Consider the following 24,681-nt stretch of genomic DNA (forward strand, 5'->3'; position numbering starts at 1 on the left):
GGATCCACCTTGGGACACTGAGCCCAACCCTTGACTACGTCAGGGGGGAAGGGATAACGTGTGTCATGAAGGCGCTTAGTAAAGCGCTTATCCGGAAAAGCTCGGTGCTTCTGGACTGCGTCTTTGAAGTCGGAGTGATCAAGAAACGCACTCCGTGTACGTTTGGGAAACCTAAAATGAAATTTCTCCTGCTGAGAAGCTGACTCCTCAATCGGAAGGGGTGGAGGAGAAAGATCTAACACCTGATTGATGGACGCTATAAGGTCGTTTACTATGGCGTCCCCTTCAGGCGTATCAAGGTTGAGCGCGGCGTCAGGATCAGAGTCCTGATCTGCCGCATCTGCTTCATCTTCCAGAGAGTCCTCATGCTGAGAACCTGAACAGTGAGATGAAGTTGAGGGAATCTCCCAGCGAGCCCGCTTCGTCGGTCTGGGACTGCGGTCCGTGTCGGAGTCCTCCCCGTGGGACCTATGAGTCGACCCAGGAGCACTTTGCTGCTCCGACCGAGGGGGGGCATGGGGGCAATGAATCAACAGTGCCCGGGGCCTGTGTTACAGGTCTGGACTGCAAAGCTTCGAGTATCTTAGCAGACCATCTATCCATAGACTCAGAAAGTTTGTCAGCAAATACTGCAAACTCTGTCCCTGTCACCTGGACAGTGGGGGCCGGAGGTTCCACCTGGGCCGGGGGTCCCACCAGTGGCTGAGACTCCGGCTGAGTGAGTGTCACAGGGGTCGAGCATTGCACACAATGAGGGTAGGTGGAACCTGCAGGAAGCATTGCCGCACATGAGGTACAGGTTGCAAAGTAAGCCTGTGCTTTGGTACCCTTGCTTTTTGCGGACGACATGCTGTTTCTCCTCTTAGAATAATCAGTGAGGGTATATAGCCAAACGCTAACAGTGTGGCCGTACAGAGTAAATGTATACACTATAAGCATATAAATATACAATTCGGCACCCAGGGGGACCAGCACCTAGTAACAGGTGCGGCTTACCGACCGCTCTCAGCGGTTGTGTGACCACCAGATCCCTGCCTGGGCCTCCCAGAGCTGTGGAGCTCAGTTGTCTCCCCTCTGAAGTTCTCCAGCGTCTGAAGTGCTGATAGCAATGGCTGCCGGCGTTCAGAGAGGAGGAGGGAGCCGTGGGCGTGCCTGTAAAAGTGCGGGAATCTGGTGCCCCACGGTGCTCAGTGAGGGGGGAGGAGGATACAAAGTATGCTCCTGCCCTCAGCGCTGACGTCCAGTGCAGCGTCCCGCCCTTATCCCTGACTGGCAGGCCCGGGGGCGGGAATATGCGGCACTAGGCCGCAAAAGCCGGGGACTAAAGTTATAAGCGCGGCCGGCAAACAAGCGCGGCCAGCGCGGTAGTCCCGGCGCACCAACACACCCAGCAGCTGCTGCAGTGTCTATTACCCAGGCGCTCTATGCGCCGTCCCCAAGGGGACACAGAGTACCTCAGAGTAGCAGGGCCTTGTCCCTGATGATACCCGGTCTCCTGTCCAGCAGATTCCCCCAGGGGCTGCGGAGGGAGCGCGGTCCCAGTGCCTGGTGACCGGTCAGGATCCCACTTCACCCAGAGCCCCTAAGGGATGGGGAAGGAAAACAGCATGTGGCTCCTGCCTATGTACCCACAATGGGTACCTCAACCTTAACAGCACCGCCAACCCGAGTGGGGTGAGAAGGGAGCATGCTGGGGGCCCTGTATGGGCCCACTTTTCTTCCATCCGATATAGTCAGCAGCTGCTGCTGACTAAAATGTGGAGCTTGCGTGGATGTGTGCCTCCTTCCACAAAGCAATAAAACTGAGGAGCCCGTGATGCACGGGGGGGTGTATAGGCAGAGGGGAGGGGTTTACACTTTTAAGTGTAATGCTTTGTGTGACCTCCGGAGGCATAAGCTATACACCCAATTGTCTGGGTCTCTCAATGGAGCGACAAAGAAAAGGGCCACTTAATATGGTGGTTATGGTGGTCTCCTAAAAAGAGCCACTCCTTGGCTAGGTCCTTCCCGGAGGGATATCTGGCTATTTTCCATGTCGAGACCCCTAACAAAGGCTCCATGGACATTTTTTGATTTGCATACTTTCCAGGGGGCAATGCACCTAGGATTTCACTGTGTTGAGCGTCTTTGCTGGCTGCCGGCAGTGTTTTCTCTGGGTGGTCTCCCCGAGATCAGTGATTGTTTTGTCTTTTTTGTTTTTGTAATTTTTATATTCTTACGAGATTTGAAATGTTATACCTCCAGGACTTTTCTTAATTGCCTTTTATTACATCATACTTTAAATCCGTTATTGAACAGTCGATTATCCCACCAGTATTTGAAATACTGCGGGCGGTCCTCTAACGTATCTGTATGTGTACAGTATATACAGTATATATATGTGCCTCGGCAGTAGACAGTTGATTTTTCCTTTAGTCCTGATGAAGGAGATAGTGTTCTCTGAAACACGTTGACCTGAATTAAGAATAAAGAGATGAAATAATCATGATGTTTATCTCTGGTGATAGTGCAGCATACACCTGATCTCTCTCCCGTTACGTCTGATGTATGACTGCAGGTCATAAATAATAATAATAATTTTATGCTGAGTAAATAATAAACACAATGGTCAGGAGATTTCAATAAATCCAAATCACGTTGTTGGAACTGGAAGACGCTGTGGTTTTGATGCAGCAAAAATAGGCAGTATCAAAAACTCACCAAAAGCTCATCATGGGAACATAGCCTAAAGCCCCCGTCAGACACAGCGAGATCGCTAGCGAGATTGGTGACGTATCAGTGACCTCGTCAGTGATATCGCTGTGTGTGAAAAGCAGCAGCGAGCGGGCCCCTGCTGCGAGGTCACTGATCGTGACACAACGATCAGGACCATTTTTTACTCGTTGGTCTCCCGCTGTGCAGCACGCATCGGCGTGTTTGACGGCGGGAGACCAACGAGTGCCGGTTCTAAGTGTGCAGGCGCTGTCGTTACACGGGTCGCTGGTGGCTGATGGCTGATCTCTGATCGCTGTGGAGATCTGCCTAATTGACAGCTCACCAGCGACGTTCCAGCGATCCCTGCCAGGTCGGATCGCTGGTGCGTCGCTACATGTAACGGGACCCTAAAGCTGGGTTTACACACTGCAACATCTCAAACGACATCGCTGTAACGTCACCGGTTTTGTGACGCAATAGCGATGTTGTTTGCGATGTTGCAGTGTGTGAAACCTATCAGCGACCTGGCCCCTGCTGTGAAGTTGTAATCGTTACAAATCGTTCAGGACCATTCCTAGGTCCTTTGTTTCCCGCTGTGCAGCATGCATCGCTGGAAAGTTTCAGTGTGTGAAAGACTTTGCAGCGACTTTGTTAGCAACTTCCCTTTCAAAAGGCTGCTTATCAACGTCCCCAACAACCAGCTAGGTCGCTCTGCAGGTCCGGATTGCTGTTGCGTTGTTGGCCAGGTTTGCCTGTTTGACAGCTCACCAGCGACTTAGCAGAGACTTAGGGAGGTCGCTGTTACGTCACAAAACCGGTGACGTTACAGCGATGTCCTTTGCGATGTTGCAGTGTGTAAACCCAGCTTAAGACATCAATCAAGTGGTTTCTGTGTTAAACCAAAAGTAAACTTCAGCAGGTATCCATGCATGGATTAGCCTAAACTTAAGGAGCTAATCTACATGAGGACCCCTGCTGTTAAATCTGAAAATACACAGCAGAAATCCAAGGATCAACTTCAGATTTCACTGCAAACACACATAATTAAAAAAAAGCCTAATGAACATAATGAAGGAACATTTCACGTAAGAGAATGGGACATGCATGCGACACAAAATTGTACTTAAACAGCTATGGACGGGGATTGGATCCAATGATTTGCCTATAACAAGCAAGGATTGCTTAATAATATATGAAGCTGTTTCCAGCATCTGAGCTAAAATATTCTAAAAACCACTGGTCTAAACCAAGGTATTATACTTATATAGTAAATGTAGATGGCAAAGACTCGTTTATTGTTGTAGCATGTTAGAACAAGCAAGGACCATGTAATTCTGTCTAGAAAACCTCAGCAGTGCATTTGAAAGACAATACTACAATTGTTCTACTGTATGTATATAACCATGATATATGGCACACATCTTTAAGCTACTTTACCCCCTCTAGAACAATATAATATCCACATACCTGCTTCGAATTAGTCAGATACAGCTTTGCAGCAAGGTTTATGGTCTGTAGTTTAACAATGTCTTCTTCATTAGTGAACGACTTGGCCATCTTCCTCAATACATCAGGAGCTATTTTAGGCACATGTTCACAGTACTCACCAATCAGCCACAAAATGCTAGCTCTAGCCATGGGCACCTGAAAATATACAAGTAATCAATTCCTGCTATTTAGGCTGTGTTCACATGCAATGGCTGCAAACTGCAGCAGCCCTGTGCCACGGCAGTCTTTCACTGCTCCCCTACAGAAACACTTTATTTTGCACGGAAACCGCTCTTTTACCTGCAAGACCACCAGGACAATCATTGTGTGGTTTTGAGAGTGAAATAGTTGATTCCCAGCACAATTAAAGGGGTGTTCCACTAATTAGGCAACCCCTTCTAAATAAAGTAGTCCCCCTTGTAAATAAAAATAACTGTTCCATCGATATTGCCACCAGGTCTGCCAGGGTTTCGCATGGCATTATGTCATGTGAGCCCTGCAGCCTCTATTGGGCTAACTTCCCTCAAACAAATTACGGACAAGAGACAGTAGTGAAAGCGCAGCAGCAAATTATGCTAGTCCTCAATTGGCATAACAATGTGAACATGCAAAACTAAGGATACTTGGCACCAATATCACTCCACCTCCACCAATACGGGAGATATCTGTTATTTTTATTTTACAAAAGGGGTGTACTTTATTTTGAAAGGGGTTGTCCAGGTAGTGGACAAGCTCTTTAGTGATTATGCAGTGGAAAAAACTAAGTGGTGGAGGGCTGCTGTAGTTTTCATATATGAGGGGGTAATACCAATATGAGAAGTTGTGTATAGCACTGGTATTTAAAATTTAACCTTTATTAATTCCTCTATTAAAATTATAGGACCAATCAGGTGATACCACAAGGTAAACAAAAAAACAAAAAGACACAAAGTACAGATTGGATGCATACAATATATCAACAGGAGTTATATCCAATTCCCACACGGTGCTACCGGTTCAGATATATACATCCAAATTATTAAAGTGACATTGTGCAAAAAACCGTGATCCTCCCAAAATTGCACTCTTGCCCTTGGATAATCTAAGGGCAAGAGTGCAATTTTGGGAGGATCACGGTTTTTTGCACAATGTCACTTTAATCATTTGGATGTATATATCTGAACCGGGAGGACCGTGTGGGAATTGGATATAACTCCTGTTGATATATTGTATGCATCCAATCTGTACTTTGTGTCTTTTTGTTTTTTTGTTTACCTTGTGGTATCACCTGATTGGTCCTATAATTTTAATAGAGGAATTAATAAAGGTTAAATTTTAAATACCAGTGCTATACACAACTGCTGTAGTTTTCAGCCACAGTGGGACTGCTGTGTGTGATCAAATGGGTTTTGTGTACACTCAGTTGATTAGATAGTAATAGGTGGGTGCCACAGGTGTGTCACGGTTGACAGGCAACCTTGTGGTGTCCAGCTGTAGATGGTTCCTGTGTTTGGCTGTATAAACTGCTCCTGATATTCCACCCTTTCCTCTGTGGTGTTGTGAATGGAGTTTTGTTAAGATTTACTCTTTCCCCTTTAGGACCCTGCGGAGATCTTTTCCTTTCAGCTGCTATCATTATCCCTCATCCTCTGTGTTTTTACCTGCATTACCCCTTTGTATACTGCTGTTGATAGAGTAAGGGTATGTGCGCACGTTGCTTTTTACCTGCTTTTTTGCTGCTTTTTCTTCTGCGCTGTTTAATGCCAAAATGGATGTGTTCTTCTATTCAAGCAAAGTCTATGGGAATTTGGGTTTCTTGTTCACACTATGTTGTTCAAAATGCTGCCTTTTTGTGGCAGAACTTTGGTCAAAAACTCAGCTTTTCAAAGAAGCAACATGTCAATTGTTTTTGCCATTTGGGTTTTGCACTGCAAAGCTGAGTTTTTGACCAAAGTTCTGCCACAAAAAGGCAGCATTTTGAACAACATAGTGTGAACAAGAAACCCAAATTCCCATAGACTTTGCTTGAATAGAAGAACACATCCATTTTGGCATTAAACAGCGCAGAAGAAAAAGCAGCAAAAAAGCAGGTAAAAAGCAGGTAAAAAGCAACGTATGCACATACCCTTAAGTTTCTATACGGTCCTGATTGCAAGCAGCTGGAGAAGCATTGTATGTCGCTGTTCCTCTCCCTAAAGGCCCAGTCACACACAACGACTTACCAGCGATCCTGAAAACGATGCGACCTGATAGGGATCGCAGGTAAGTCGCTGGGAGGTCGCAGGTGAGATGTCACACAGTCAGATCTTACCAGCGATGCAGGAACAATACAGGTCGCAGTAGCGACCTGTATAATGATCTCGGCAGTCACTGTGACCCTGTCACACAGTGTCAAACACAGCGATGTGTCCTGCCCAGCAGGACATCACCTTTGAAGAAAATGGCCTGGACCATTCTGCAACGACTAGAGATCTCACAGCAGGGGCCTAATCGCTGGTAGATGTCACACATAACAAGATCGCTAACGAGATCGCTACTGCGTCACGGAAACTGTAACTCAGCAGCGATCTCGCTAGCGATCTCGTTATGTGGGACGGTAACTTTAGTCAACTTGGAGATAAGTTGTTTGTTTGCTTTCCCCTGTTTCTTTTCCCTGTGTTTTCTTTAGGACTTAGTGGGGTTGACTAGCATCCATCCATTCATTATCTAGGGCCCAGTTCAGGGTCTGCCAGGGCCAGGTATCCTGATCGATGCATAGGTGTGGAACCTATCTAGGGACATCAGGGGAGCCAGCAGATGGTTTTATCAGGGGGCACCATCTCCCCCCTCCCCTAGACACAGAGGTTCCCTCTTCCCTCCTCTCCCTTTTCGCCGTTGGCTCAGTATTTCCCCATACCTAGTGTGACATTGGGTCGTTATCTGTATGTAACCTGTCAGTCTATCAGCATCAAGATTTACAGAATAGAACTGAGAAAATGGGCTGCCATTATAGCACTACACAAAGCAAAAATTGATCAAAAGTTTGTATATTGCATTATATCCATATATTATATTACAAGTATCATCCCCGTGAGACCTGGATACCTGGATATTGTCGGTTAACTTGGCCATGTGCTTTATTATTTCACTGTGTTGTGCCGGCTGCATTTGGAGTAATTTCTTGATAACCACCACAGATTCTGCAACAACCAGCTCTGTAAAAAATGTAGGCAGGGTTAATCATCTTGTATAAAATGTATAAAACGCAACGTACTATTTATCACTGTAAGTAACATGTACAAATGTGAAAAATAAAAATGTTCAGATTCAACATAAATACACATTAAAAATTAGTTTCTAAATTATTTTACTTAATAAACAAGACTATTTTAACTATTGACAGTACTGATATTATGAATGTCACAAGTTGGGTTTAAAAATACTATGCAAGCTGTCGATACTTAACCATTTCAAGAGCAGACCAGTCTCATTTTTTTTTATACATGTGTATTTTTTTTGTCCAATTATTCAAACAACTTGTATTTTTTATGTGCTGCATGAGGCCTAAATTTCATGTCCTTTTTATGTTCTTATTTTAGGTGATATTGGGTGAGATATCACAATAGCACAAAATGCCACTAATATAAGGTTTCAATTGCTTCCACCTTACGTTCCAGCTGTTTTTAATATACTGGAATTGTCCCTGACAACAGCTGACTCTGTGACAATGTTCAGTCTACAACATCTTTGCAGAGTTATATAGAAAACGTTCCAAAGCTCAAACATTTTTTCGATCCATAGGTCGGTAAAGTACATTTCCAATAAAAAATACCGTATTTTTCGGACCATAAGACGCACCCTGGTTTTAGAGGAGGAAAATAGGAAAATAAAATTTTAACCAAAAAATATGGTCATGACACACTGTTATGGGGCGAGGATCTGCTGCTAACACTGTTATGGGGGTAATGTCCCCAAATTCTGTGCTAAGGTACCCCATTCTGGTAAGGATCCTCCTGCCTTGTATATGATCCTGCTCATATATCCCCATCCTGCTCATAATATACCCCCCATCCATCCTGCTCATAATATACCCCCCATCCATCCTGCTCATAATATACCCCCCATCCATCCTGCTCATAATATACCCCCCAATTATTCTGCTCATAATATACCCCCCATCCATCCTGCTCATAATATACCCCCATCCATCCTGCTCATGATATACCCCCATCCATCCTGCTCATGATATACCCCCATCCATCCTGCTCATGATATACCCCCATCCATCCTGTTCATGATATACCCCCATCCATCCTGCTCATGATATACCCCCATCCATCCTGCTCATGATATACCCCCATCCATCCTGCTCATGATATACCCCCATCCATCCTGCTCATGATATACCCCCATCCATCCTGCTCATGATATACCCCCATCCATCCTTCTCATGATATACCCCCATCCATCCTGCTCATGATATACCCCCGTCCATCCTGTTCATGATATACCCCCATCCATCCTGCTCATGAAATACCCCCATCCTGGTATATGGCCTGTGGCACAGAAAAAAAAAATAAACGTTTATGCTCACCTTTCCTCACTCCCTGAAGCACCGATCTCTGTCTCAGCTGCAGCACCGCTGTGTGGAGCCGTCACCGTGTGTGGAGCCGTCACCGTGTGTGGAGCCGTCACCGTTGTCTGCAGCATCGCGATGTCTTCCTGTCTGAGCCCGGTCAGCTGATCTGTTGGACACTAGCAGCGCGCACAGTGATGACGTCATCACTGTGTGCGCCGCTAGCGTCCAGATCAGCTGACCGGCACAGACAGGAAGACATTGCGCGATGCTGCAGGGGGACGGCTCCACACACTCTAGCAATCAAAAGCGATGTCGCAGTGTGTAAAGCACCCTATATTGTCTGCTCCGTTTTAGGAACAGTGAATATGCAACATGCGAGTGGTGAATATAGAAATTATGGGGCCACATATCATGAGTCCTAATTGGAAGCTCATTCCACCCCCCTCCAAAAAATATATATTCAGTGGAGTAGGTGGGGGATATACCTAACAACTTTTAAAATCAGGGAGAGCGACACAATTTGCAGTGGGTACTCAGTAATTATGTGAATACCAAATGGTCCTTATAGAGTATAATACCGTGATTTCCCACAAAATTTCACCCCACAGTCCCCCACACCACAGTGCCCCCCACAAATTATGATGCTGCCACAGTAACCCCAACTTCACATAGCATCAAAGCCCCTAAAGTGTCCCCCCCACAAAGTGTGATGGCTCCACAGTTCCCCCCATATATAGCACGATTGCCCTATAGAACCCTATACACAGTATGATGGTCCTCACAGGCAGTATTAGGTCCTCACAGTGCCAAACAGAGTATGATATCTCCCACAGACAGTATGAGAGCCCACACACACAGTATGAGGGCTCCCAGTCATAATATGATGTCCCCTATAGACCCCACAGAAAGTGTGAGGGCCCCCAGACACAGTATAATGTCACCTACAGCCCCCCACAAAGTAGAAGAGCCCCCACATACAATATAATGTCACCTACAGCCCCAACATGTAGTGTAAGCACTCCCACATCCCCCAAACACAGTATGAGGGCTATCACATACAGTATGATGGCCCCTGCAGGCCATACACTATTATGCCTCTACAAGTCATCATGTCCCTCACAAGTACTGAGAATAAAAAAATATACAAATTATTCATCATCCACCATTCCCTTGATGTCTGCTCAGGTCAGTGCACTGTGAAGACTGAGGCACCATCTGCAAAGAAGGTGCAATTTAATGACGTCACTCTCATCCACAGGCAGAGTGGTGCACAAGGGAGCTAATGGCTTCCTGCTACACAATTCTACTCTATGGAATCTGCATCCCATGGATGCAGACACTGTTTTATTTGCGAAAACAGGTGGGTGGTGCGGTACACTTAGCACTGGGCCCCCAACTCAAGGGGCTCATACCGGTTGCATAGTCTGCTGCTAAGGATGGTCAGCTCCTACAACTCAGCCATGTTCACCATATCTATAAGGTTGGAAATGTATATCACATTGCTACTCTCCTCCTCCATTCTCATTTTTGCTTAAATTAATTCCAAGGCTATGCACTTAATTAACTACCATGATCCCTCTGCAGAAATAGCTTACGATTTCTATTCAAGTAGCAAATTATTTACAGTTCTTAGTAACACGATTTGTCTTACCATCCCGGTTTGATAGCAGCTGGACAAGTCCATTGAGACATGTATCGCGTACTTTACCGATGTTGGTAGCACATCGGCCAATGGCCTGAATGGAAGCAGCCACAAAATCTTTATCCATGCTGCGAATGTAAGTCTGAAAGGAGTTAAATAAATACATTGTACTAACAATTATGTTATATTGTAAAGTTTAATATACTTTGACAAACAATATTACAAAACACTACTTTCATTTGCACAAAGTTCTTTAATTTTTATAAATCAAGGAAGTATTACAGTGCTGGCCAAAAGTATTGGCACCCCTGCAATTCTGTCAGATAATACTCAGTTTCTTCTTGAAAATGATTGCAATCACAAATTCTTTGGTATAATTATCATCCTTTAATTTGTCTTCAATGAAAAAAAAAATTGTCATAAAGCCAAATTGGATATAATTCCACACCAAACATAAAAAAGGGGGTGGACAAAAGTATTGGCACTGTTTGAAAAATAATGTGATGCTTCTCTAATTTGTGTAATTAACAGCACCTGTAACTTACCTGTGGCACCTAACAGCTGTTAGCAATAACTAAATCACACTTGCAGCCAGTTGACATGGATTAAAAGTTGACTCAACCTCTGTCCTGTGTCCTTGTGTGTACCACATTGAGCATGGAGAAAAGAAAGAAGACCAAAGAACTGTCTGAGGACTTGAGAATCCAATTTGTGAGGAAGCATGAGCAATCTCAAGGCTACAAGTCCATCTCCAAAGACCTGAAAGTTCCTGTGTCTACGGTTCGTACTGTCATCAAGAAGTTTAAAGCCCATGGCACTGTGGCTAACCTCCCTAGCTGTGGAAGGAAAAGAAAAAAAGAGAATTTTGTTTACTTACCGTAAATTCTTTTTCTTATAGTTCCGTAATGGGAGACCCAGACCATGGCTGTATAGCTTCTGCCTCCGGAGGACACACAAAGTACTACACTAAAAAGTGTAGCTCCTCCCTCCGAGCATATACATCCCCTGGATAACCAAATATAGCCAGTTTAGTGCAAAAGCTGAAGGAGAATAGCCACCCACCAGTAGAGATAGAGCAAAAACCGGAACAACCGAAGCCTCTGTCTACAACAACAGCCGGTGATAACACGCGGAACAAGAAACTGCCAACAGGCAACAGGGAGGGTGCTGGGTCTCCCATTACGGAACTATAAGAAAAAGAATTTACGGTAAGTAAACAAAATTCTCTTTTTCTTCATCGTTCCTATGGGAGTCCCAGACCATGGGACGTCTCAAAGCAGTCCATGGGTGGGAAATAAACAGAAAACTGAGAAGTAGGCGAAACCTAACTTCACAAATGGGCGACAGCCGCCTGAAGGATGCGTCTGCCCAAGCTCGCATCTGCCGAAGCATGAGCATGCACTTGGTAGTGCTTCGAAAAGGTGTGCAGACTAGACCAAGTGGCAGCCTGACAGACCTGCTGAGCCGTAGCCTGGTGCCTGAAAGCCCAAGAGGCACCGACAGCTCTGGTCGAGTGTGCCTTGATCCCCGGCGGGGGAGGCACTTGAGTACACTGGTAGGCATCAGAAATGGCCGACCTAATCCAACGAGTCAGGGTTGGCTTAGAAGCCGAGAGGCCCTTACGCCGACCTGTGGTCAGCACAAAAAGAGAGGTGCACCGCCTAAGAACAGCGGTGCGTGACACATAGATCCGGAGCGCCCGCACCAGATCTAAAGTATGCAACGCTTTCTAAAAGCGATGAACAGGAGCCGGAAAAAAGGAAGGCAATGAAATGTCCTGGTTAAGATGGAAAGGAGATACCACCTTAGGGAGAAAGTCCGGAGTCGGACGGAGAACCACCTTGTCTTGATGAAAAACCAAAAAAGGCGACTCCGAAGAGAGCGCAGCTAAATCAGAGACTCTCCTGAGGGAAGTTATGGCCACTAGAAGAAGGGAATTTTGTTTACTTACCGTAAATTCCTTTTCTTCTAGCTCCTATTGGGAGACCGAGACAATTGGGTGTATAGCTTCTGCCTCTGGAGGCCACACAAAGTATTACACTTTGAAAAGTGTAACCCCTCCCCTCTGCCTATACACCCTCCCGTGCATCACGGGCCCATCAGTTTTGGTGCCAAAGCAGGAAGGAGGAAACTTATAAATTGGTCTAAGGCAAATTCAATCCGAAGGATGTTCGGAGAACTGAACCATGAACCAAAAGAACAATTCAACATGAACAACATGTGTACACAAAAGAACAACAGCCCGAAGGGAACAGGGGCAGGTGCTGGGTCTCCCAATAGGAGCTAGAAGAAAAGGAATTTACGGTAAGTAAACAAAATTCCCTTCTTCTTTGTCGCTCCATTGGGAGACCCAGACAATTGGGACGTCCAAAAGCAGTCCCTGGGTGGGTAAAAGAATACCTCGATAAAAAGAGCCGAAAACGGCCCCTTCTTACAGGTGGGCAACCGCCGCCTGAAGGACTCGCCTACCTAGACTGGCATCTGCTGAAGCATAGGCATGCACCTGATAGTGTTTCGTGAAAGTGTGCAGACTCGACCAGGTAGCCGCCTGACACACCTGCTGAGCCGTAGCCTGGTGCCGCAATGCCCAGGATGCACCCACGGCTCTGGTAGAATGGGCTTTTAGCCCTGAAGGAATCGGAAGCCCAGAAGAACGGTAGGCTTCAAGAATCGGTTCCTTGATCCACCGAGCCAAGGTTGACTTGGAAGCCTGCGAACCCTTACGCTGGCCAGCAACAAGGACAAAGAGCGCATCAGAACGGCGCAGAGGCGCCGTGCGAGAAATGTAGAGCCGGAGGGCTCTCACCAGATCTAGCAAGTGCAAATCCTTTTCACATTGGTGAACTGGATGAGGGCAAAATGAAGGTAAGGAGATATCCTGTTTGAGATGAAAAGGGGATACCACCTTAGGGAGAAATTCCGGGACCGGACGCAGAACCACCTTATCCTGGTGAAAAACCAGGAAGGGGGCTTTGCATGACAGCGCTGCCAACTCCGACACTCTACGGAGCGATGTAACTGCTACTAGAAATGCCACCTTCTGCGAAAGACGTGATAGAGAGACGTCCCGCAGTGGCTCGAAAGGTGGTTTCTGAAGAGCCTTTAGCACTCTGTTAAGATCCCATGGTTCCAGCGGCCTCTTGTAAGGTGGGACTATGTGGCAAACTCCCTGCAGGAACGTGCGGATCTGCGGAAGCCTGGCTAGACGCTTTTGAAAAAACACGGAAAGCGCCGATACTTGTCCCTTGAGAGAACCGAGCGACAAACCCTTGTCCATTCCTGATTGAAGGAAGGAAAGAAAAGTGGGCAAGATAAACGGCCAGGGGGAAAAACCCTGATCAGAGCACCAGGATAAAAAGATCCTCCAAGGGGGGGGCGGAGCTGGACATGGCCGGGTAACGACGTGTTTCTCTGGAGTTCCTGCTTATAATCCTCCATAACGCCGGCTATTATACATAAAATGGGCAAATCATCGGCCAAGAAGGGCAAGCCCTGCACCCCAGGACGGCCACCTGCTCCCCTGAATAATATTGGAGCCTACTTTACCCGCTCCAAAGAATCGGGGGCAACCTCGCAGCCGGAGCAGGAATTGCGGCCTGCAGAATCTGAAATGGATCCTGCCCCTGTCCGGATGCCTGAGGATACAGCAACTTCGGGGACCCGAGAGAAGGGTGACACAGCTGAGATCCCCCATGATGCGAGAGGGCCCACCGGGAGACCCACAGCAGCGGTGAGCAAGATACAAAGCCCTGCGGCGGGGGAACTAGTGAAGCTGCAGACGCCATTCCAAGATGGCGCTCACCTACCTGAACCGCAGCCCAAGGGTCCGGTGCTGGAAGACGGGACACTCGCAGCCGCGACCTCGTCTGCCTCACGCGCCGCTGCATCGCCGATGGGAGCGGTGAGTCCTCGCAGCCCACCCGCAGCTGGTGACGGCGGGATCAGGGAGATATCGGCGTGCGGCCGTGGATTGCACGCGAGGTCAGGCTTAGGGGATGAGTCACCGCTCCAGCCTCAGACTCAGGGAGAGCAGGCTCCAAGTAGGGCGGCTGAGGCCCAGACAGGAGCAGCAGATACCCCTAACAGACTGCCTGATCACAGGCCCCCAGTGCAGGGCTGGAGGGGGGACCTGCTGACGAGGGCCCATATCAGTAGTGGCAACAACAACACAAGCCACACTTCCTGGCCAAGGGACACACAACCCCTGGGGGGTCCAGTGACTGGAGGGGGACTGCATGAATCCAGGGAGACGGCCACCGAGTTCTGGGGGACGCCCCAGATGGAAATACCCCCCACCTCACCCAATAGTTGGTGCACAGGATCCTCCTGGGCTGAGAGTCTGGGGGACACAGACGGGGTTCCGGAAGAAGGTGTACTGATGCCCATGAATAAAGGGCCCATGGTATCAGGGGCAGCCCCACTTCGTCTTGTAACCGTGTCACCATCATGGAGCGGCATAAATAATCCCCAAAGTGCACAGCAAATGATATACGGTCCAGTTGTGCAGGACTCTTTCAGTGCATACCCCAATATATCCTACGCTGCAGCCTCGACAAGTGAGGACCGCCCGGCGTCCTTGGCAGACCTGCGATCACTGCTGCAAGCGATCCCCACCAAGAATGACATTGCAGCACTGGCTAATCAAGTGGTGGCGGAATGTAAGCAAGAATTTATCCAGCTGCGATCTGATCTTTCCTCACTCACCCATAGGGTTGATACCCTCACTGAGCAGCAATCAAATTCACAAGTCTCCATACAATCTATCCAAGAGACAGTACAAAATCAGTCTAAGCAGCTATTTGCCCTTCAACAACACGTTGATGATCAGGAGAACAGAAATAGAAGGAACAATTTAAGAATCAGAGGCCTTCCTGAGTCTATAGCTGCTCCGGACATCCCCGGCGTCCTCCGTTCCATTTTTAATAACTTGTTAAAGAAACCGCCGGGTGCCCCTCTAGAGCTCGATAGAGCACATAGGGCTCTACGTCCCTCAGATCCGGATGATCCCCGCCCAAGAGATGTGGTCTGTAGGGTGCATTTCTTTGCAGCAAAGGAGGCTATTCTACAGGCAGCCAGGAAGAAACCAAACTTGTCATACAATGGATCTGCCATCCGCATAATGCCAGATCTCTCCAGGCACACTCTAGCCCAACGTGCTACTTTGAAGCCCCTTCTGGATGTTTTGAAAGAAAAGGGACTTCCGTTCCGGTGGGGGTTCCCATTCTCCTTGGCGGTGCAAAAAGACTCTCAATGGCGGGTCCTGCGCTCCCCGGAGGACCTCCCGGCGTTCATCAGGAGCCTGGGCCTACCTACAATCCCTATAGCGGCCTGGCCGACTACTCTGCTTCAGACCTGGACCCCCAGGGAAAGGATCACATCCACCAAACCAACCCCATTCCCGGGGCCCAATAGGGGCCTGCCTCCAAGAGGAGAACGGGGCCGTGGGGCAGGACGCTCTCGATACCCGACATAGAGAAGCCCTGAGGCCGTGTGCGCCTTTATGACTTATTCTATACACAGTTATTTACAGTTATTTACAACTAAGTGACTTTCATCTGCTGCGTTTAAACCTATTCATTGCCCGTATTACATTAGCCATCAATACCTTAGCCGGTGCTTATGGTTATCTTTAATATTTTTTTAGTATATCCGGAGTTCTGTTTTGCTTTGCTATGTCTGACATCCTTTTTCCCCAAATAGGTGGGGATCCCCTGTCCTGCCAAGCAAAGGCGGATATGTTCCCTAGGAACGTTTGTTCGAATCTAGTTTATTATACAAGGTTTTGTGCTCTGATGTTCTCTTTGTCTTCTTCTTCGCTATACTCTACTTCTTTCAACCCTCTCCCTCCTTCCTCTCTTGGCGGCCGGGCTGATCGTGTTCGATCCCCTCTCTCATGTATCTTTAATGTCACACTCTCTTATAGATGGCGGACCTGTATCTTCGGCGGCCGGGCTGAACGTGTCCGATTCTCCTTCTTAAATATCTCTAATGACTTATTCTCTTATAGATGGCGGACTTAACCATCGCTTCTTTCAATGCCAGGGGCCTCAATGTTCCGGAGAAAAGGACACAGATATTGTATCATCTTCATAAACAGAAGGTGAGAATAGCGTGTTTACAGGAGACACATTTTAAACAAGGACATGCCCCTATTCTTAAAAATAAATATTACCGGACATGGGTATCCTCGGATAACCCTGACTCCCGCTCAAAAGGTGTGGCAATAGCCATCCATAAATCCCTCCCACATCAAATCATAAAGTGCACGACAGATAGTCTTGGCAGATACATTATTCTCTCACTGAGGGTGGGGACCCACATCTTCACGATAATTAACGCGTACGCCCCAAATCACAAACAGGATAGTTTTATTTCCCGCCTGATCAGTACCGCGATCCCCCTGATACAAGGTACGGTGATTTTATGTGGGGACCTTAATATCACCCTGGACCCTACTTTAGACAACTCAAAAGGGAAATCCAGTATTGCATACACCACTATCAAACGAATTAAAAAAGCTTTACTACGCATGCAGCTGTTCGACACCTGGAGAATACAACACCCATCGGACAGAGACTACAGTTTCTATTCCCACACCCAGGATTCATATAGCCGTCTTGATTACATACTGGTACAACATAGCGCGCTCCCTTGGGTCCAACACACGAGAATGGATAATATATTATGGTCAGACCATGCGCCGGTATATTGCACGATTGAGATCCCCTCCCTTACGGCTCCTAGGGGGTCGTGGCGTCTGAACGAGTCATTGCTACTGGATGAGCTTTGCGTTTCGGATATCCAGACCTCCATTGCAAGATTCATGGAGGACCACTCAGTAGATGACACAGCCCCCACGTATAAGTGGGAGGCACTGAAATGTGTCCTACGTGGCATTTTTATTAAGCATGGGTCTCGAATCAAGAAAGAGAAAGCCCAAGACATAGTAAAAGCTCTCCATAGGGTATCTGAGCTGGAGCTCATCCACAAGCAAGCTTTATCGGCCACGAACTTACGGGCACTCCTACAGGCTAGATTCGAGGTTAAGAAACTGCTTGATTCCTCATATCAGCGTTTGATACAGGTAGGGAAGGGGAAGTTTTATGAGTTTGGGGATAAACCCGGCAGGTTGTTAGCAAACGCGTTGAGGGAGGGCAGAGCTCACACCCTCATTCCCTGCATCAAGAACTCACGCGACGAATTACTTTACGCCACCCCAGACATCTCAAATACCTTTCATGACTATTATTCCAAGTTGTATAATCTACCTGTCGAGCCCCATAGACCTAGTGATGTAAATCCCTCAATGCCCTCACCTTTTAGATGTCCCGACAGTTCTATAATAGACAACCTGGAAAGTCCATTTTTACTGGAAGATTTATTGGCAGTTATTCGCGATACCCCGGGCAATAAGTGTCCTGGCCCTGACGGGTTCCCCGCCAAATTTTATAAATCCTTCTCGGAACAATTAGCGCCTCTAATGCTCCTTTCCTTCAATTCAATCTCGGAATCAGTCCCCTTTCCGCCCCACTCCACCACAGCTCATATTTCCCTAATTCAAAAGCCCGGAAAAGATCCCATGACATGTAGCAGTTATAGACCAATATCACTACTTAACGTAGATTTAAAAATTTATGCCAAGCTTTTGGCAAACAGACTTAGCCCCTTGCTCCCTAACTTGATCCACCTTGATCAGGTTGGATTTGTCCCAGGTAGAGAGGCAAGGGACAATACCATAAAAACCCTGGATTTAATCCAACATGCACACAATAAAAAGCTGCCCATGATGTTACTGTCTTTGGATGCTGAGAAGGCTTTCGACAGAGTCTCCTGGCAGTCGTTATCACAGACCCTAGACCATATAGGCCTGGGGCCAGTTTTCTCGTCTAAAATTATGGCGTTATATCACTCCCCGACTGCTCTCCTTAGGATTAATGGCACTCTGACGAAACCCTTCTCCATCCGAAACGGGACACGACAGGGTTGCCCCTTGTCACCGTTACTATATGTATTAGTCATGGAACACTTGTTGTCAGCCATCCGGGCTAACCCAGACATACGGGGAATTAGGATTGCCAATCGGGAGCATAAATGCGCTGCTTTCGCCGACGATCTTCTGGTATATTTAAGTAGCCCCACCACATCCCTCCCGTCCTTAATGTTGGAACTAAACCGGTTTAGTAAGTGGTCCAATTTTAAAATTAATTTTGATAAATCAGAGGCCCTAAATATCTCCTTGCCCCAATCGACTGTAAATGTTATAAAACCAAACTTCCCCTTTAGATGGCCACCCCATGGTAGCATCGGATACTTAGGCATCAAGATTCCATCTGACCTATCCAGACTCTTTCAATTAAACTACCAGAGTTTTCTGTCACGGCTCGAGGGGGATCTGACTCGGTGGCATGGGGGCACTCTTTCATGGTTTGGCAGGATCAGTGCACTCAGGATGACGGCCCTCCCGAGATTGCTATATCTGCTGCAGACGGCCCCGGTCTATGTACCGGCAACCTATTGGGCCAAGATGCAGCGCATGTTCGGTAGATTTGTCTGGTCTGGAAGACGCCCTCGTATTGGAAGTGGCGTCTTGACTAGGACCAAAGGTGCAGGAGGAACGGGGCTGCCCGATTGTAGGCGATACTACTTGGCGGCAGCTCATGCCAGGGTTTTGGATCTTCTACATAATTCTAGCTCTAAACTGTGGGTTAGCCTAGCACAAGAAATATGCCCCTTATCAATTCCGACCCTGCCGTGGACCTGGCCACTCCTCACCAAACATAAGATTGAGATGTCTTATAGCACCAAGCAGACTCTGAAAACGGTGCACTCTGGGCCGTCACGTAATCTCCTGATCCAACCTAGAGGGCCCCTTATGCCACTGACGGACAACACGGAGTTTCTGCCGGGGGCATCATCCAACAATTTTCTAGGAAGCACGAAATTGAACCCCTTGAGGCTAAATCGAGTGATTCCGAGGGGGTCCATTATCCCACTTCAGGAGATAGTAGAGAGTTGTAATTTTAAACTACGTTTTCATTTTGAATATGCCCAACTCAAGCACTTCTTGACTTCCCAAGATACTATCATGGCTCACCCCTCACCCCAAACCCCTTTTGAAAATCTATGCACTGGTTCCTCTAATACGCGCCATGCTGTATCAAGGGTGTACAAGCTTCTGACGAGTACAGTAGAGGCGTCGCCTCCTCGCTTCTGTAAAGCTTGGGAGTTAGAGCTCAACCAACCGATTACCGGGAGCCAATAGGAACGTTGTTATCGCCTGACCCACAGGTCCGTGATTGCCACTAGGATGCAGGAAACTAGCTATAAAATACTTTCCAGGTGGTACAGGGTTCCGGCGTCTCTACACGCGTGGTGCCCCGAAATACCTGACTCTTGCTGGCGATGTGGAGCCTCGGGAGGCACCATGTCCCACATCTGGTGGCACTGCCCGAGCCTGTCGGTCTTTTGGAGCAAGGTACTGGCAGCCATACGGGGGGCCACAGGAATTGTGGTCCCCAGTCGCCCGGAGGCAGTTTTACTGTATATCTTTGACGTATCAGAAAAGGTTTTTAGGAAATCGATCCTAGGCCACCTTCTCCAGGCCGCCAAGACCGTGATTCCTCGGCGGTGGAAAGATCCTAACCCCCCGACGGTAGATGAGTGGATAACAGAGGTAAATGTTATTCACCGCATGGAAATGGTGATGGCCCAATCTCGAGGGCAGACGGTGGAAACGGCCTCCAAGTGGTTCCAATGGGACTCCTTCTTGTCTAGTAAAACACTTCTTGAACTACTTTAACCTCCGGACGGGGGGCACTCTGGCCTTTTCTTTTCCAGATAGTTCACACCGCACTTTTGACAAATTTTCAGCTCAACGGACATTGCATCAGTCCCGGTCGCCTCACTCTGCTTTCTATTCTCTCCCTTCTCTGCACTACCCCTATTTTTCTAGACTCTGTGACTTCCTCTTGTTTGAATATCTTCTCCTTGATTTATCGTTTTATTGTTTTGTTTTTTTTTAAGTGATTATCTATGTTCCATTTATACCATCCATAGAATGTTGCGAAGCCGGCGAAGGCTTGGTTTAGCATTAACTTCTGATCTGTTTCATTTGCACTAGTATGGATGTATGTTCTAATTTTGTATTTCTTGAAAAATTAATAAAATCTTAAATTGGAAAAAAAAAAAGATCCTCCAAGTTCTGTAATAGATCTTGGCGGACGTTGGTTTCCTGGCCTGTCTCATGGTGGCAATGACATCTTGAGATAACCCTGAAGACGCTAGGAGCCAGGACTCAATGGCCACACAGTCAGGTTGAGGGCCGCAGAATTCAGATGGAAAAATGGCCCTTGAGACAGCAAGTCTGGGCGGTCTGGGAGTGCCCACGGTTGACCCACCGTGAGGTGCCACAGATCCGGGTACCACGACCTCCTCGGCCAGTCTGGAGCGACGAGGATGGCGCGGCGGCAGTCGGACCTGATTTTGCGTAACACTCTGGGCAGCAGTGCTAGAGGAGGAAATACATAAGGCAGTCGAAACTGCGACCAATCCTGAACTAATGCGTCCGCCGCCAGAGCTCTGTGATCTTGAGACCATGCCATGAATGCCGGGACTTTGTTGTTGTGCCGAGACGCCATGAGGTCGACGTCCGGCGTTCCCCAGCGGCAACAGATCTCTTGAAACACGTCCGGGTGAAGAGACCATTCCCCTGCGTCCATGCCCTGGCGACTGAGAAAGTCTGCTTCCCAGTTTTCTACGCCCGGGATGTGAACTGCGGAGATGGTGGAGGCTGTGGCCTCCGCCCACGGCAGAATCCGCCGAACTTCTTGGAAGGCTTGACGACTGCGTGTGCCGCCCTTGTGGTTGATGTACGCAACCGCCATGGCGTTGTCCGACTGTATGCGGATCTGCCTGCCCTCCAGCCACCGATGGAACGCCTTTAGGGCTAGATACACTGCCCTTATCTCCAGAAAATTGATCTGAAGGGAGGACTCTGTCGGAGTCCAGGTTCCCTGAGCCCTGTGGTGGACAAAAACCGCTCCCCACCCTGACAGACTCGCGTCCGTCGTGACCACAGCCCAGGATGGGGGCAGGAAGGATTTTCCCCTCGACAAAGAAGTGGGAAGAAGCCACCACTGAAGAGAGGTTTTGGCTGCCAGTGAAAGAGAGACGTTCCTGTCTAGGGACGTCGACCTCCTGTCCCATTTGCGGAGAATGTCCCATTGAAGTGGACGCAGATGAAACTGCGCAAAGGGAACTGCCTCCATAGCTGCCACCATCTTCCCTAGGAAGTGCATGAGGCGCCGCAAGGGGTGTGACTGGGCCCGAAGAAGAGAGTGCACCCCTGTCTGCAGCGAACGCTGTTTGTCCAGCGGAAGCTTGACTATTGCTGAGAGAGTATGAAACTCCATCCCGAGGTACGTCAGTGATTGGGTCGGTGTCAATTTTGACTTTGGGAAATTGATGATCCACCCGAACCTCTGGAGAGTCTCCAGAGCAATGGTCAGGCTGTGTTGGCATGCCGCCCTGGAGGGAGCCTTGACTAGGAGATCGTCTAAGTAAGGGATCACCGAGTGGCCCTGAGAGTGTAGGACCGCCACCATGGATGCCATGACCTTGGTGAAGACCCGTGGGGCTGTCGCCAGGCCGAAAGGCAGTGCCACAAACTGAAGGTGTTCGTCCCCGATGGCGAAACGCAGGAAGCGTTGATGCTCTGGTGCAATCGGCACATGGAGATAAGCATCCCTGATGTCGATTGATGCTAGGAAGTCTCCTTGTGACATCGAAGCGATGACCGAGCGGAGAGATTCCATGCGAAACCGTCTGGTTCTCACGTGTCTGTTGAACAGTTTGAGGTCCAGAACAGGACGGAATGATCCGTCCTTTTTTGGCACCACGAACAAGTTGGAGTAAAAGCCGCGACCACGTTCTTGAAGGGGAACGGGGATCACAACTCCTTCTGTCCTCAGAGTGTTCACCGCCTGAAAAAGTGCATCGGCTCGCTCGGGGGGCGGAGATGTTCTGAAGAAACGAGTCGGAGGACGAGAGCTGAGCTCTATCCTGTAACCGTGAGACAGAATGTCTCTCACCCATCGGTCTTGGACATGTGGTCACCAGGCGTCGCAAAAGCGGGAGAGCCTGCCACCGACCGAGGATGCGGTTTGTGGAGGCCGAAAGTCATGAGGAGGCCGCCTTGGAGACGGTGCCTCCGGCGGTCTTTGGAGGACGTGACTTAGACCGCCATGCATAAGAGTTCCTCTGGCCCTTCTGAGGCCTGTTGGACGTGGAGGATTGGGACTTGGCTGAGGGCCGAAAGGACCGAAACCTCGACTGAATCTTTCGTTGCTGCGGTCTGTTTGGCTTGGACTGGGGTAAGGACGAATCCTTTCCCTTGGATTGCTTAATAATTTCATCCAATTGCTCGCCAAACAAACGGTCGCCAGAAAATGGCAAACCGGTTAGGAACTTCTTGGAAGCAGAGTCTGCCTTCCATTCGCGTAGCCACATGGCCCTGCGGACTGCCACCGAATTGGCGGACGCTACCGCTGTATGGCTCGCAGAGTCCAGGACGGCATTCATGGCGTAGGATGAAAAAAAGACGCCTGAGAAGTCAAAGACGCAACTTGCGGAGCAGAGGTACGTGTGACCGCATTAATCTCAGATAGACAAGCTGAGATAGCCTGGAGTGCCCACACTGCTGCAAAGGCTGGGGCAAAAGACGCGCCTATGGCTTCATAGATGGATTTCATCAGGAGTTCTATCTGCCTGTCAGTGGCATCCTTGAGCGATGAACCATCTGCCACTGATACTACGGATCTAGCCGCCAGTCTAGAGACTGGAGGATCCACCTTGGGACATTGAGCCCAACCCTTAACTACGTCAGCAGGAAAAGGGTAGCGTGTGTCATTAAGACGCTTAGAAAAGCGCTTGTCCGGAAATGCTCTGTGCTTCTGGACAGCATCTCTGAAGTTTGAGTGATCGAAGAACGCACTCCGTGTACGTTTAGGAAACCTAAACTGGTGTTTCTCCTGCTGCGAAGCAGACTCCTCTATAGGTGGAGGTGGGGGAGAAAGATCTAGCACCTGGTTGATGGACGCTATAAGATCATTTACTATGGCGACCCCTTCCGGTGTATCACGATTGAGAGCAACGTCAGGGTCAGAGCCCTGAGCTGCGACCTCCGCTTCATCCTCCAGAGAGTCCTCAAGCTGAGACCCCGAACAGCGTGATGAAGTCGGGGAAGGTTCCCAGCGAGCCCGCTTAGCCGGTCTGGGACTGTGGTCCGTGTCGGAGTCCTCCCCGTGAGACTCAGGTGTCACCCCAGGAGCACGCTGCTGCGCAGACCGAGAGGGGCCTGGGGGCGATGAACTCACAGTGCCCGAGGCCTGTGTAAGGACCGATCTGGACTGCAAAGCTTCTAGTATCTTAGCAGACCATCTGTCCATAGACTGAGCCATGGATTGTGACAGCGACTCAGAGAGTTTCTCAGCCAAAGCTGCAAACTCTGTCCCTGCCACCTGGACAGTGGAGGCCGGGGGTTCTACGTGAGCCGAGGGCCCCACCAGTGCCCGAGGCTCCGGCTGAGCAAGTGCAACAGGGGCCGAGCATTGCTCACAGTGCGGGTAGGTGGAACCTGCAGGTAACATAGCCGCACAGGAGGTACAGGTTGCAAAATAACCCTGTGTCTTGGCACCCTTGCTCTTTGCGGACGACATGCTGTTGTCTCCTCTGAGAGTGATCACTGAGGGTATATAGCCAAAAGCAAAAACAATGCGGCCGAACAGAGAAAATGTATACAGATATATACATAAATATATACACTTCGGCACCATGGGGGGACCAGCACCGGTGACCGGTGTGGCTTACCGACCGCCCAAAGCGGTTGTGTGTCCACCAGATTCCCTGCCTTGGGCCTCCCAGAGCTGCAGAGCTCTTCCTGAAATCCTCCACCGGCAGAATGATTGTAAAAATGGCTGCCGGAGCTCTCAGGGGAGGAGGGGGCCGTGGGCGGCGACTAATAAAGTGCGGGAATCTGGTGCCCCACAGTGATCAGTGAGGGGGGAGGAGGACACCAAAGTATGCTCCAGCCCTCACTGTCGACGTCAGGTCGACCGTCCCGCCCTTACCCCTGACTGGCAGGCCCGGGGGCGGGAGTTATGGTACTAGGCCGCAGAAGCCGGGGACTAAATTTAATACCGCGGCCGACAAACAGGCACGGTCGGCGCGGTAGTCCCGGCCGTCCTAAAAATACAGCAGCCGCTGCAGTGTCAGTGACACGAGCGCTCCATACACCGTCCCCAAGGGGACACAGAGTACCTTT

At 48.8% G+C, this 24,681-nt stretch overlaps 1 protein-coding gene across 2 annotated transcripts in view; it reads right to left on the reverse strand.

Moving 5' to 3' along the window:
- AP3B2 (adaptor related protein complex 3 subunit beta 2) overlaps nt 1–24,681 on the reverse strand; it is a 142,677-nt gene that overhangs the window by 68,148 nt on the left and 49,848 nt on the right. For both annotated transcript variants that reach the window (XM_075345651.1, XM_075345650.1), the window contains exons 8-10: nt 10,371–10,503; nt 7,246–7,355; nt 4,162–4,338 (exon numbers count right to left, since the gene is read on the reverse strand). In XM_075345651.1, coding sequence (XP_075201766.1) covers nt 4,162–4,338; nt 7,246–7,355; nt 10,371–10,503 — 420 coding nt within the window. The remainder of the gene's footprint in view (nt 1–4,161; nt 4,339–7,245; nt 7,356–10,370; nt 10,504–24,681) is intronic.

The sequence above is a fragment of the Anomaloglossus baeobatrachus genome, chromosome 4 (assembly GCF_048569485.1).
Source record: "Anomaloglossus baeobatrachus isolate aAnoBae1 chromosome 4, aAnoBae1.hap1, whole genome shotgun sequence".
NCBI lineage: Eukaryota > Metazoa > Chordata > Amphibia > Anura > Aromobatidae > Anomaloglossus > Anomaloglossus baeobatrachus.